The 15,543-nt window shown below is 45.1% G+C and overlaps 1 protein-coding gene across 1 annotated transcript in view; it reads right to left on the bottom strand.

The window, feature by feature from the left end:
- The window catches only part of DHX8 (DEAH-box helicase 8), a 32,209-nt gene extending 18,920 nt beyond the window's left edge, over window positions 1-13,289 (bottom strand). The window contains exons 1-10 of the mRNA XM_080825453.1: window positions 13,056-13,289; window positions 7,775-7,860; window positions 6,952-7,024; window positions 6,433-6,518; window positions 5,538-5,647; window positions 4,568-4,933; window positions 3,944-4,088; window positions 3,644-3,847; window positions 2,906-2,993; window positions 35-132 (exon numbers count right to left, since the gene is read on the bottom strand). Of these exons, the coding sequence (XP_080681579.1) occupies window positions 35-132; window positions 2,906-2,993; window positions 3,644-3,847; window positions 3,944-4,088; window positions 4,568-4,933; window positions 5,538-5,647; window positions 6,433-6,518; window positions 6,952-7,024; window positions 7,775-7,860; window positions 13,056-13,203 (1,404 nt within the window). The 5' untranslated portion in view covers window positions 13,204-13,289. The remainder of the gene's footprint in view (window positions 1-34; window positions 133-2,905; window positions 2,994-3,643; window positions 3,848-3,943; window positions 4,089-4,567; window positions 4,934-5,537; window positions 5,648-6,432; window positions 6,519-6,951; window positions 7,025-7,774; window positions 7,861-13,055) is intronic.
- Between the last annotated feature and the right edge of the window lie 2,254 nt (window positions 13,290-15,543).

Genomic DNA, 15,543 nt, shown 5'->3' with positions numbered 1-15,543 from the left:
AGCACACCCAGGTTAGAGGCCCAGCATTTCTTACCTTAACGATTTTAATAGGGCTCATGTCCATGCTTTGTTTGGTGTGCCCTCTCAAGAATGGAGGCTCTTCCTCAACCAGTTCGATCTCAAGATCTTCATCTAAAAATACCACCAAAAGAAAAATTTAAAAAAAAAAAAAGAGAGAGAGAAATAATCAATGATTATTTTTACCAAAACAAATGATTTCCATGGGCACCAGTGATCTTTAACAAAGACAGCTCACAAGGTCAAAAAGACAGCAATTCGGGACGCCTGGGTGGCTCAGTTGGTTAAGCGGCTGCCTTCAGCTCGGGTCACGATCCCAGCGTCCTGGGATCGAGTCCCACATCGGGCTCCTTGCTCAGTGGGGAGCCTGCTTCTCCCTCTGCCCCTCTGTCTGCCTGTGCACTCGCTCTCTCTCTCTCTCTCTGATAAATAAATAAACAAAATCTTAAAAAAAAAAAAAAAAAAGACAGCAATTCAAGTGAAACTCTAACAGAAAGGGCTGTTTCCCTTGCCCCCAGGTACTTCTGGGCATTTATGCTCCAAAAGAAGAACTGATCAGAGAAGCTACTTTCAAAAGAAGTTAAGGGGCCCTTGGGTGGCTCAGTGGGTTGAGCCTCTGCCTTTGGCTCAGGGTCCTGGGATCAAGCCCCACATCGCGCTCTCTGCTCAGCGGGAAGCCCGCTTCCCCCTCTCTCTCTGCCTGTCTCTCTGCCTACTTGTGATCTCTGTCAAATAAAATCTTTAAAAAAAAAAAAAAAAGTTAAGCCTGTGGAAAAATGTGGTCTAACGTTCTAAATGGTCCTAAGGATGGGGCGCCTGGGTGGCTCAGTGGGTTAGGCCTCTGCCTTCGGCTCGGGTCATGGTCCCGGGGTCCTGGGATCAAGCCCCACATCGGGTTCTCTGCTCCACAGGGAGCCTGCTTCCCCCTCTCTCCCTCTGCCTGCCTCTCTGCCTACTTGTGATCTCTGTCTGTCAAATAAATAAATAAAATATTTAAAAAAAAAAATGGTCCTAAGGTATTTGCCACCCAACTTCATTATGGAGTAACTTAACCCACAACAGATTAGCAAAAAAATTAAGCTGAATTACTCAGGGTCATGAGATTGAGTTCCGTGTCAGGCTCCATGCTCAGCATGGCATCTGCTTGAGATTCTCCCTCTCCACACTCACATTCTCTCTCTCAAAATAAATAAATCTGTAAGTACATTTGTTTGTTTTTAAGATCCTATTTGAGAGAGAGAGAGCGTGAGCAGGAGTTGGGGGGTGGGGCAGAGGGAGAAGCAGACTCCTGCAGCAGGGAGCCTAATATGGGACTCAAACCCAGGATCCTGGGATCATGACCTGAACCGAAGGTAGATGCTTAACCGACTGAGCCACCCAGGCGTCCTCAAAATAAATAAAATCGTTAAAAATAAAAAGCAAAAACAGAGAAACATGTCCATCAGAAACATATACCCATCGAAAGTGAAATGGATAAATTATGGTAAATTTACATACAGAAAACACTACAGAAATGAAAATGAAATACAACTATAAAAATCATCATAGAGGGCGCCTGGGTGGCTCAGTGGGTTAAGCCTCTGCCTTCAGCTCAGGTCATGATCCCAGGGTCCTGGGATCAAGCCCCACATCAGGCTCTCTGCTCAGCGGGGAGCCTGCTTCCCCCTCTGTCTCTGCCTGCCTCTCTGCCTACTTGTGATCACTGTCTGTCAAATAAATAAATAAAAACTTAAAAAAAAAAAAATCATCAGGGGCACCCGGGTGGCTCAGTGGGTTAAAGCCTCTGCCTTCGGCTCAGGCCCTGTTCTCAGGGTCCTGGGATTGAGCCCCGCATCGGGCTCTCTGCTCAGTGGGGAGCCCTGCTTCCTCCTCTCCCTCTGCCTGCCTCTCTGCCTGCTTATGATCTCCGTCTGTCAAATGAATAAATAAAATCTTAAAAAAAAATCATCATAGATAAATATCAAAAGAATAATTTTAAAAAAAAGGAAGTTCAAACCGACTAAATAAGGCAGTGGCTAGGGACAGATATATAGATAGAAAAATGCTAAAAAAAAAAAAAAAGCAGGGAAATAATTAACACAAAATTTAGTATGCTGGTTATCCAGCAGAGGAAAGAAGAGCATCTAATCAGTGGGGGACATGTAAGGGTTTCAAAGGTGCAGGTAAAATTCTACGTAACCTGGGTAGTAAGTACATAGTGTTCACTTATTACCGTTACATAAATTTATGTCCCACTGTTGGATTCCAAATTTTTAAAAAACTGTTAATAAGCTGAGTTGAAAGTTATTTCCATGGCAACTCAGAGGTAGTCTAATTGGACCCACAATTTTCAGAACAATTACTAAGACTATCAGATGAAACTTACTACCCAAAATACAATACAACTTTTTATAGCCTGAACATGTGTCATAGGGGTGCCTGGGTAGCTCAGCTGGTTGTGTCTAACTCTTGGTTTTGGTCCAAGTCATGATTTCAGGTCATGAGATTGAGCCCCGAGTTGGTCTCAATCTCTGTGCTCAGCAGGTCTGCCTTAGATCCCCTCTCCCCCTCTGCCCCTCCCCCAACTTGCTTGGTGCGTGTCTGCTCTCCACTCCCTCTCTAAAATAAATAAAATATTTTTTTTAAAAAGTATCATCACCAAGAAGTACAATATATAAATGTCTGTCAGAAAAATGCATTTTCTGCTTCCATCCTGGAGGGATGGAGGGATGAGAACCACTCTGGTTCTCATGGATAAGGAGTGGTAAGACCTAAGGAACATATGAGCTAAGTCACTCCTTAGACATAGATACAGGTTAAACGATATCTAAGCCACCCTATCTGACGGCTCGACTTGCCCACTGTCTTTCCAGATCCATGATCCTGCTCAATCCAAGCAGCCAGTTACCTTCTTCATCATCCACTTTAGGAAGAATGCCAGTCTCTTCATCGAAGTCCGGAAACTCTTCTTTGGAGAGCACATTGGCAGCAATCATCTAATGCAAGGACAGAAGGCAGCGTCTGTAACCCACTAGGATCGCAACTCTTCCTTCATAGGAGTTAACACAGAAGTTCCCATAGGAAGCCTGGGTTTTTTGGTCTCTTCTGACCCAGGACTGTGGGGCCTCAAACACCATCTATCGCACCCCTGGGCACACAGTGCCTAAGGAGGGATCAAGAGTCTCACCCCCAGGAAGTGTAACCTGCTCCCTCCCTGCTTTTCCCAGCACAGCCCTGTGCACATTCCCCTTACGTAACATCCAGCTGTGACAATGATGTTTCCATCTGTTTCCTCCACTGGACTTTGAGTTCCTCAAGGGCAAGGAACCATGATACATCCGTCTCTGTAGCCCTAGCATCTACTCAGGGCCTGGCACCCCATGGCGCTGACATGCACTGACAAATGGTGAAAACAAGAACCTAAGCGCTCCACTTCTACAGACTCATTTAACCCCCACAACACCACCACTGCCCTGTTTCACAGATGAGGGCACTGAGGCATAAAGAAGTCAAGTAGCTTGGCTCAAAATCACACAGCCAGTAAGTGGCCAGAAGTCACCCTGAGCCACAGGGCTCCAGGGTCCGCACTCCTAACTACCGTAACATGCAGAATAACTCCGTGGCCATAAAGGCAAATGGCCCCAACCTGTTTGATCTCCCACTTCTCCGGGTCAGAGATGCGGGTAAGGCGTTTGCGCTCCAGTGAATCATCCTCTACTTCGGGGGCACTGACGAGGGAGAGGTGAGTGGGTCTGTCTGGATTCCTCATTGAGGTCTCTTCATTGGTCTCCCCAACGAGATTTCGTCGTCGATTGGGGTTTAGATCTTCTCCAGTCTCTTGATCCACATCCTAAAACACATACAAAAAAAGGGAACTCACTCATTCTCTGTCCTCTTATGTTTCCCTGGCCATGAGATGTAGAAACTGACTGGGTATCTCACCTACCTTCATGCTCAGACTGGTCTTGGTCCCAGTGAAGGACAGTACTTTGACCTTCACCCTCTGGCCTTTGCTCACCACATCAGCCACATTGGCCACACGGCCTTCTCGCCGGAGCTCAGAGATGTGTACCAGGCCTTCCCACCGCTTCCTAAGGGAGAGTCACACACATCTGGACAATGTCTAAAATACTTTCACCCCAACAGATTTACTGTTGAAACTCAACAAAAGGAAATGGTCTTAAACTCCAAAACTTGAAAGTACCAAGAAGGCGGTCAAAAAATAAAATAGTGGGGCACCTGGGTGGCTCAGTCTAAGTGTCTGACCTCTTCAATTCGGCTCAGGTTGTGATCTTAGGACTGTGAGATCAAGCCCCACATCAGGCTCCACACTGAGCATGGAGTCTGTTTGTCCCTCTCCCTCTGCTATCCCCGCCAGCCCCATGCACTCTCTCTCTCTCAAATAAATAAATAAAATCTTTAAAAAAAAAAAAAAAGCCAAATTCTAACAACCTGATATGGTTGACTTCATTAAAGCAACATTAATCATAACTTTTTAGAATGTGAAAATCCCCAGTGATAAGAGAAATTCTACACATCACAGGTGTGAAAGAAGAGAACCAGCCATTACCTTAATCCTTCCAGCTGCACAAAGCATCCAAACTGCATGATGCTGGTAACTTTGCCATTGTAAATGTCTCCGATGGCAGGCTCTTCTGGGGGAGGGCGGTCCACATGCTTATCCCGCCATCTGTCCAGATTCCTCTCCCCATATTTGTCCCGGTCCTTCCTATCTTTGGGAGGACTCTGACTTCTGCTCCTGGACCGATACCTAGACTTCCCTTTATTCCTTTCCCGGGTCCTGGAACGTGACCGGGAGCGGGACCGGTGTCTCCTCTTGTGGTCTCTATCACGGTCTCTGTCTCTCTCCCGATCTCGGTCCCGTTCTCGGTCCCGGTCGCGGCTCCGGCTCCGCTTCTTCTTCTTCGTCTTGTCCCTAACAAATCAACAAACACCTGTTTGAAAAAAGAAACCAGCCCAATTTCATCTCTCTCAATCCCAAAGCACCCAGCACAGTGCTGCACATGTCAAGTGCCTACTGAGCACTGAACTGAATTAGAGTTTCTCTGTGACACCCCTGCAGGTCAATAAAAGAGGAGGTCACAAACATATTCAGCCTCCTTCAACCCAGACTTCAACCTTATGAACGACTTAGCATTCGCTGTGTAAATACTCTTTGCAAGGGGCGCCTGGGTGGCTCAGTGGGTTAAAGCCTCTGCTTTCGGCTCAGGTCATGATCTCAGGATCATGGGATAGAGCCCCGCATCGGGCTCTCTCCTCAGCAGGGAGCCTGCTTCCCTTCTTCTCTCTCTCTGCCTGCCTCTCTGCCTACTTATGATCTCTGTCAAATAGATAAAATCTTTAAAAAAAAAAAAAAAAAAAAAAAACCTCTTTGCAGGGAGCAATGAAGGATATTTAATAATGTGGGACATGGCCGGTCTAGATTCTGTAAACTTGCTCAAAATTCTGTTTTGTGGGTCCACAAAATTCAACTATCACAATACCCTAAACCTCCAAAGGCTAAGACACAAAGGACGAACCGGTGCTCGGCATCTCGCTGCTTGTCCGGGCCTGCAGCACTGGGCATTAAGGCCTCTAGTTCCTTCAGCACATCCACAGCGACTTTCACGTCATCCTCATCCAGCATAGTCTGTAACAGCCGCAGCCGGTGAAGTTAGGAGGAGAGGGGGAGAAAATCGTGAGCACCCGCACTCCAGATCCCTCTACATCACTCCAGCCCCTACATCACTGACCACTTTATGCGAAGAAAGCAGAGGCAGGTGGAGATTTCCAGCAGAAGGAATGAGCAGAGGCTCTTGGAAATCACTGCTACGTTTGGCAAATTCCCTTTGTCCTTCATACAAGCTTACAGAGGGCAATTAGCTACCACCCCTCCTGGGTGGCTCAGTCTGCCTGCCTCTCAGCTCAGGTCACGATCTCAGGGTCCTGGGATCAAGCCCCAAATCGAATCAGGCTCCCTATTCAGTAGAGAGTCTGCTTCTCCCTCTCCTTCTGCCCCTCCCTCTGCTTGTGCACTCTTGTGCTCTCTCTCTCAATCGCTCTCAAAGAAATAAACAAAATCTTCAAAAAAAATAAATAAAAACAAAAACACTTCTAACATGTAATAGAGCAAAAAAAAATCTAATTTCACATATCAGTACCTGTTCTAGAACCTTAAGCTATTCCATACTTATTTCATATCCCTAAGCACTGCTCCCCACAACTGTCAATCCCATTTCTCTCAAACATCATTCCCTGAACTGTAACACTATTCTAGGCATAGTGCGCATTCAGGGAGTGGGCCAACACTTTCAATTTGAAAAATATATTACAATGAACACAAACTTAAAACTAGGAACTAACGAGACAAAGCAAAGGGACAGGGATGGAGGAAATACCACAGTTCAGCAGACGTTCTCAAAATAGTATCAGTACCCGGACAGAAGGGTTGTCTGGTTGGCAAAGGACTGGAAAGAGTTCCTTCAGCTTTTCTTTTCCGGTTTTGGGTTTAACAACTGGATCTTGTTTCATCAAAGAGCATAGAGGGATTAAAAATATAGAAAAAGAAAAAGAGAAAGATAGATTTAATATTTTTAACAAAGAACCTCAATATCAGATTTGCATCAAACTAAAAACCGAACATGGCATTTTTCTTTCTACATGTAACTCATGTACATTAATATAAACATAATCTGATTTCCTAAAAATACCACTGATGACAAAACCCTCAACAAACTATCTGGGCATGTGGTAGGATGTGAGGGTGGGGGGAGAGATACGTAAGAATTCATTTGATTAGTTATGTCTCATGAGTTTAATTTTAAGTCATCTGGGAAATGTTACTAGACTGTGAACTTGGCTCAGGAGCTGCCACAAGGGAAAAGAACACAATTTACAGGATGCTCACGCTCTACAGCGTTCTAGAAGCTAAGCACAGCCAGATGCTCTACTCACCTTTGCTAGTAGAAGGCTTTGCTGGAGGCCGCATGGTTTGTATGAGGCGCAGCAAGTTACTAATAAGAGAATCCTTTGAAAAGAAACAGAACAAAAATTATCAGCCCCTGAATTACTGCTTAAAACCACTAGTTTTAGGGGCACTTAAGTGGCAACTGTCAGTTGAGCGTCTGACTCCTGGTTTCAGCTTAGGTCGTGGTCTCAAGGTCATGAGATTGAGCTCCATGTCTGGCTCCATGCTCAGCTTGAGCTTAAGATTTTCTCTCCCTCTGCCACGCCGCCCCCCGCACACATGCACTCTCTCTCACCCTCTCTAAAAAACCACATCTTAAAAAAAAAAAAAAAAAAAAAAAAAAACTAAGAAAAGCTGGTTGTACACCTGAACGGAGCTAGCTGGAACAAACAAAGCACAGAGTATCTATATGATGGGCATGAACCTAGCAAAGTGGCTTCAGAGAAAGCTGATATTTAGGACTCTTTGGGGGGAAAAGTAATTTAGTTCCATTCAACCATTTTTATTTTCCACTGTTCAGAATTACTTCCAAAACCAAGACTCTTTTGTTTTTGACTTCGGATTCACAGAACAAGACTATAAACACTCATAAAGACTTAATGATGGAAACCCTGCCCCACTTTCCTAGAAAGGTATCACAGGAAATCCGGTTATATCACTGCTGCTCCGTGGCATGAAAACATTACACACTTACTGGTTTCTTTGGTATGTACAAATTATCTCCTTTCTTCACCGAAATCCTATGGGAAATCCTATCAAAATTTCAGTAGTGACATTAAAATAAAACAAGGGTCCCTAGATACAACATACCGTGAATTCAGCGCCATTTTTGACCAGAGAAGCCTTAAAAGTATCAAAGGTGGTATTCTTCTCAGCAAGACTGATCACAAATTCAGCTGCAAAGGAGAAAAGGGATTAAAACTGGAATGGAGACTAGTAAAAAATCACTTTCAAGTACATTAAAAGCAAAACCAATTAGCCTATCCAAGAGTCATAAAAACCAAAGAGCACCATCCAGTGAGAGCAAAGAGAATTTAGAGTACCAAGATTATCCAGGTATGTTCCAGTTAATTTTTAGAAATGCAAAGAAGATACTACTACAGAATGGCTCACCAGGCCCTTCATGTACCAAAGGGAGAAATATCTCCCTCCCCCAGATCATCATACTCTTCTCACGAGTCTAGTAGCTGTCCACATTGCCATAGAGACTCCAGAGGTGACTGTACCCAAAAGCAAGAGCCCTCCTTCCCCCCTCCCTCCCTTCCCCCATGGACAGACACAGTAAGATACTTTCTACAGTTTCAGGAAGGTCAGACCCAACCCATCTACGCCAGCCAGGCGGCTGCTGGGTGATACAATCGCCAAGTTGATCAAAGACTCACTTGCCCCCCAAATTTTTCTCTACAAACCTGCCCAGTGTTGGAAATTTCTAATATTAGAGCTATTTATTAAGTAAGAGACTTTCGGGAGCAAAGTGCATTTTATGAGGGGCTGAGATAATAACATTCACACTGTGAACCCCACAAGAAAGCAGTAATGGTTTCATTTGGATTTTAAAGCTAAAACGTAACAATAATAGCATGGGAGATCTGGATAACTAACATAAACTAGTGCTCTCATACCATTTCCGAGCTGGCATTTCTGTGCCTTTACCTTTTTCATGCCATTAAGTAAAAGCCAAATGCCATCAGAGTACAAGGACAGAGCTTACACATAACAATGCCAATGGTCAAGGCTTTGTGACCACCCTGTCGTGCCCAGCAAGCACTATGCTAAGTGCTTCATCAGAGTTATCCCCATGAGTCTCACAACAGCCCCCATCGGCAGGTGCCATTATTGTCCCCCTCCTTTTTTTTCAGAGGAGGAAGCTAAGGGTTTGAGATGCTGACCTACCCTATAATAACTGGTGGAGCCAAGAGTGGAACCGAGGCAACCAGACTTCTGGGTCCACATTCCTTAGAGAAATGTGGAGGGAGAAGTCAGTCACGTGGTGCTGGGCATGCAGTGCTCAAGAGACTATTCCGAAGCAATCAGCAGCATATTCACACTGCAGCTGTCATTAAATCAGGGACTTTTTCTTAACTTTCAAAATTATATGGGGACCTCATTAAATTAAGTCAACAATCAAAGATGAACTAGTGAGTCAGAATTTTTTTTTAAGTGAGTTCTACACCCAATGTGGGGCTCAAACTCACGACCTAGAGATCGAGTCACATGCTCTACCAACTGACTTAGCCAGGCACCTCAAAGATGAATTAGTGATTAAAAGCAAGTTCGGTGCTGGAGCACCTGGGGAGCTCAGTCATTAAGCATCTGCCTTCAGCTCAGGTCATGATCCCGGGGTCCTGGGATCAAGCTCCGCGTGGGGCTCCCTGCTCTGCAGGAAGCCTGCTTCTCCCTCCCCCACTCCCCCTCCCTGTGCTCCCTCTCTGGCTCTCTCTCTCTCTGTCAAATAAATAAAAAAATGAAATAAAAATCTTAAAAAAAAAATTAAGTGGTGAAAACAGGAAAAATAATGACACTGATTTAAGTAATAGTATATCAGGGTGCTTGGGTGGCTCATTCGGTTAACCATCTGACTCTTAGCTTTCAGCTAAAGTCATGCTATCAGGGTGGTGAGATTGAGCCCTGCATCAGGCTCCCAGGTGGGCATGGAGCCTGCTTAAGATTCTCTCTCTCCCTCTTCCACTGTCCCTCCCCAACCATCTCCCTAAAAATAATAATAATAATACATTAAGGCCAAAATCAAAAGAATCAAGTCAATAAATAAACATAAGAGTAGCAAATAGGGTGGCTCAGTGGGTTAAAGCCTCTGCTTTCCCCTCAGGTCATGATCCCAGGGTCCTGGGATCAAGCCCCTGCATCGGCCTCTCTGCTCAGCGGGGAGCCTGCTTCCCTTCCTCTCTCTCTGCCTGCCTCTCTGCCTATTTGTGATCTCCCTCTGTCAAATAAGTAAATAAAATCTTTTAAAAAAAATTTTTTTAGGGGTGCCTGGGTGGCTCAGTGGGTTAAAGCCTCTGCCTTCGGCTCAGGTCATGATTCCAGGGTCCTGGGATCGAGCCCCGCATCGGGCTCTCTGCTCTGCAGGGTGCCTGCTTCCTCCTCTCTCTCTCTCTGCCTCTCTGCCTACTTGTGATCTCTGTCTGTTAAATAAATAAATAAAATCTTTTAAAAAAAAATTTTTTTTTTAAATATAAGAGTAGCAAATATAGGGGCTCCTGGGTGGCTCAGTTGGTTAAGCGACTGCCTTCAGCTCAGGTCATGATCCTGGAGTCCCGGGATCGAGTCCCACATCGGGCTCCCTGCTCAGCAGGGAATCTGCTTCTCCCACTGACCTCTCTCCTCTCTCTCCTCTGCTCTCTCTCTAATAAATAAATAAAAATCTTTAAAAAGAAAAAAAAAGGAGTAGCAAATATACACCTTTTAGGTATTAAACCCACTCTGGCAATTTAGTTTCAAATGAAATACTATCTCATTTTTCCAACTTTAGTAACTTTAATGTTACTGGTTTTATAATTCTGTGTACAACACTGTGATATTGTGATTTATAAGAAGAAATATATGTTCGGTATGTTTGGTCTCCATCACCTTTCCCAGCATGGCACTCCTAAAAGCCCTTCGAATTTCAGAGGCTGGAGATAGAGTTCATTTACCAATGGCCAACAATTTAATCAATTATGCCTTTTTTTTTCTATTATGCCTATTATAATAAATCCTCCACAAACACCCAAAAGGACTGGGTTTGGAGAGCTTATGGCGACATGAACACATGGAGATTTGAGGACAGTGGCACTCAGAGCATGGACGCTGGTCAGTCTTTCCCATATTACCTTGCCCTACACATCTCTTCCATCTGCCTATCCCTGAGTTATATTCTTTTATAATGAACCGGTAATCTAGTAAGTAAAATGTTTCTCTGAGTTCTAGAAGTCGCCCTAGCAAATTAATCAAACCCAAGGAGGGGGGGGGTCATTGGAACCTCTAATCTATATATAGTGACTTGGTCAGCACAAGTTGACAACCTGACCTTGCAAATGGTATTTGAAGTTTGGGGTGGGGCAGTCTTGTAGGTCTGAGTCCATAACCTGTGGGATCTGATGCTATCTCCAGGTAGATAGCATCAAAACTCAGTTCAAGGGGCGCCTGGGTGGCTCAGTGGGTTAAAGCCTCTGCCTTCAGCTTCAGTCTTGATCCCAGGGTCCTGAGATCGAGCCCTGCATAGGGCTCTCTGCTCAGCGGGGAGCCTGCTTCCTCCTCACTCTCTCTCTGCCTGCCTCTCTGCCTACTTGTGATCTCTGTCTGTCAAATAAATAAATAAAATCTTTAAAAAAAAAAAAAAACAAACCCTCAGTTCAATGTAGGATTACCACCCAGTGTCACAGAACTGCTTAGCAGCACTGGAAAAAACAAACATTACAAATGGCGTCAGGGGGCCCTCGCTGACTCATTTGGAAGAGCGTGTGACTCTTGATCTCAGGTTCGTGAGTTCAAGCCCCATGCTGGCCACAGAGGTTACTTAAATATTTTTAATAAATAAAAAAAATGGTGTCAGAATTACAAACAGAAAAAAAAATATTTGTGGTCTACTTGCAAATTAAATGGAGTCTTCAGTCATATATAGGCTAGAAAATTATGGAGTTTATACCTCATTTTATTTTTGTACATAATGAGGTTAACATCAAAATGATTTAACACTGGCTCAGTAAATGTTTGCTGAATGAAGGAACATACAACCCAGATAGCAAACTACAAGAGTGTCACTCATTACCATCTAAAAGAGAAGAAGAATGAAGACAAATGATACAGGACAAGCTCATCTTGACTGGGAAGCAAGAAAAAGGTGAACTAAAACATACTGGCAGCAACGCATCTTCCTAGGTGTGACATGATAACCCCAGAAAAAACACCTTATCGTCCCCATTTCACAGATGAGGAAAACAGCTTCAGAGACATTAGGTATCTTAATCAAGATCACACATCTAACCTCCCTGACTCCTTTTGTCACATGCCCTTTCCCCTCCATCTCTTCAGTTGATGGCTTCATCTTCATTTAGAAAAGAGAACAATTAAATGGAAGTCTCTCCCTCATCTTCCTACCACCAGTCCCTAAACCTACCTGCATCTACAACCACATTCTCTGTCCTCCTTCCTATTAAAATGGATCAAGCATCCCTGTACCTATCAAAGGTGAACTCGTCCACTGAAGCTTTTGGTCCCTTCCTCCCTTTGCTTTCATAAGGACTCCACCTGCCTGTGGCCTTAGCTCTAGGCCCCTGGCCTTTTTCAGTTCCATCTTTTGGTACATTCTGTCCGTAAACGCCTAAGAAGTGGTTGAGAACAGTTAAAGGCAGACTTCGAAAGACTTGGGATTCCAGATTAGGCTCACATTTGATATGTAATTTTGAGGGGGATTACTTAATTACTCAACCCTTAGGTTTTTGGGTTTTGTTTTTTTTTTTCTCTTACCTTTGTATTTATTTACTTGACAGAGAGAGCAAGAGAGCGCACAAGCAGGGGGAGCGGCAGGCAGTGGGAGGGGGAGACGCAGGTGAGCACGGAGCACCACGTAAGGCCTGATCCCAGGTCCCTGGGAACATGACCTGAGCCGAAGGCAGACGCTTAAACGACTGAACCATCCGGGAGCCCAAGACCCTTGTTTTCTTAATCGAAAAACAAATACTATCTGACAGGGTCGTGTGAAGACCAAGTAAGATAATGTAAGTAAAGCCCTGTGCATAATATCTGCCCTGTCAATAAAGGTCGGCCATCATTATCATCATTACGATGCGGCTGCTGCTGCGGCTGTTGTTAACGCTGTTTAATTAACTAAGGCTAGGGTGGGGAAGGAGCAGAGAGCAGGAGCGACAGCCCCTCGGAGTTTCACTGATAGCTCTGGGCAATGGTCTCTTAACACCTCAGCCTGGAGGGCTCTCAAGCGGGGGTCAAGGCCGCTGCTTCCCTGGGCCTAAGTATCTGTGACAGAGAGGGAAAGAGACTCACAGGGACACAGATACTCAGCCCATCAACCCCATTTCTCCTTCCGCTTCCCTCGACCCGAGCCCAGAGGCCGCGGGGGCCTCCTCCGGCTTACCCAGATCCTTGTCGTTAATCCCCAGGTGATTGTCCAGCTCGGTGCAAACTTTCGACACTAAAGACAGATACTCGAGTTTGGCGAGTTCTTCCGCGGGGCCTAGTTCTGTGGTGGTTACGGCTCCCGCCAGGGCCACAGCCACCGCCATGGCTAAGGCCGCCGCCACCCAGCTTTACTGCCGGTCTTCAGAGCTACTCCGGGCCTGCTCCAGTATCCACTTCCGGGTCGGCGCACGTCCCTTTTGTTTACAGTAAATTGAAAACGAAAGGAACTTCCCGTGATGCAGCCTACGAATCATAGAGATCAGACAGGAAGTGCTTAAGGAAGGGACGGCCAAGTGGGTTACTCTGCACGCCGGCAGCGCCCTCTACAGGCCAGCAAGCTTCTCAGGCGGCTCTCAGGCCCGGAAACGCTCACTCTCAGCGCTCTCCCACCTGACGTCGGCAGAGGGCGACCGTAGCCTGCGCAAAGGGCGCCGTGGACGTCACGACCCTCACGCCTCCTGCGCGCCTGCACCTGTGCTTTGAAAAAGGAACCCGAATTCAAGCCTAGAAAAGGCAAAACTTGCTTTATAGCGGTTCCTTCTATCCCCGGAGCTTTACCTCTTCGTGGCTCGTGACTACTGTCTTGAGCGTTTCTGTAACAAACCACTAGGGATAGTCTAATTCTGTTATTAATTCATTTTACAGATAAGGAAACTAACACTTCCGCTAATCTAAGTGACACTGGGCAGATTAATCTTTGGGGATTGCGTTTTCTTATCTATAAACTGGGATAATGTTGCTGTAAATGGGCTCAGGTGATAACTAAGACAATTGTGCAAGGAGTCTGACGCATAGTAAACACACTACGAATGCCAGTTACTGTAAGCCTGAGGGTGAGATAATGGTCAGTGTCAAATTCATCTGTCAGATACAGGTCCTCTCAGTCTGAGACCCCAGAGAGCCACCCGGCTGTCTTGTGAAAACCACTTCTCAACTCCGAATTTTCCCATGCCAGTACCCTCAGAACTTGTGCCCCCAGATAGCAGCCGTGCTGTGAACCTAAGGTCATAAACTCGGATCTCCCAACGTGTATTTCTGGTCTCCGTTTTCCTTTGCAACAATCCTAAAGTGAAGTAAGGATTCTCCCACACCACACTGCTGTGTGTAAACGCATGGCGAAATGAAGGCACCCTGGCGTAAGTGACCCTCCAATCAAGCAAAAGGGAGGATGTCAGACCCTTTTGCTTTTTAGCTTCAGGCTACATTACAGTGCTGCACCTTTGGACTCTGTCCCTCCAACATCTCCTCCAACCAGGAGCTGTAGCTCTCACTGACTCCAAAAGCTCCATGTTTCCAGGTTCCTAAGGAATGGGTACTGCACGGATTCTTTTTCCTGGTGAATGGAAAGGAAGATCCTGCTCTCCAGTCAATGTGCTCAACTTGCCAGCTTAGAGTTAGGATATTAGGGACTTACTCCGTTTGACTTCCTTTCTCAGTGCTTCTCTGCCTTTAGAAATTTTAAATTTATATTCTGCTTTTCCCTGATATTTACCTGGAAGGAGGGGGGAACGTGGGGTTTGTTTTGTCTTCAAAGCGCTATGGGGGAAAGGGATATAGAACCACAATGGGTAGTAGTTGGTAGTAGTAGCAGTAGTAGTAGTAGCAGTAAATACTGTAAGATCTCTTATCGATAGGGAGCCTGGGTGGCTCAGTTGGTTAAGTGCCTGCTTTCACCTTGGGTCTTGATCCCAGTGTCCTGGGATCAAGCCTCTAGTTGGAGGGGGTGGTTCCTGTTTGGTGGTAGGCCTATTGTTCCCCCTACCCCTGTTCATGCTCTCTCCCTCTCTCTCTCAAATACATAAATAAAATAAAATAATTTTTTAAAAAGATTCTCTCTCTCTCTCCCTCTGCCTGCACCCCCCACCCCACGTGCTCTCTCTCTCAAAAAAGTTTAAAAAATAAAGTTTAACTTTAAGCACTCTTAGGATTTTTTGGAAATTATTGAACATATGTCTCAATAGTAAATATTAACAGCAAAACTTATTAAATTTTATTTACATATACATATATTCAAGAATGCAAGTTTGTTACACAGTACACATATTTCCTGTAACACCAAGGAATTTTTTTAAGCCAAAGGAAAAGAAAGAAAAGCGAAGATAATGGATAACTTGACAGCCCAAACAAAGATGCCGGTGAAATCCTCTTCTCCCGTAAGAGACACTGAGTCAAATGCAGTCCAAAAATGAGTGCATTCTAGGGCGCCTGGGTGGCTCAGTGGGTTAAGCCTCTGCCTTCGGCTCAGGTCATGATCTCATGATCTCAGGGTCCTGGGATCGAGGCCTGCCTCGGGCTCTCTGCTCAGCAAGGAGTCTGCTTCCCCCCTCTGTCTCTGCCTGCTTCTCTGCCTACTTGTGACCTCTCTCTCTGTCAAGTAAATAAATAAAATCTTTAAAAAAAAAATGAGTGCATTCTAATTGTCCTTTGGTTAATATATATATAAT

The sequence above is a fragment of the Martes martes genome (assembly GCF_963455335.1).
Source record: "Martes martes genome assembly, chromosome: 16".
Lineage (NCBI taxonomy): Eukaryota > Metazoa > Chordata > Mammalia > Carnivora > Mustelidae > Martes > Martes martes.
Note: the sequence above shows the minus strand (reverse complement) of the source record. Positions and strands in the feature narration are given on the sequence as shown.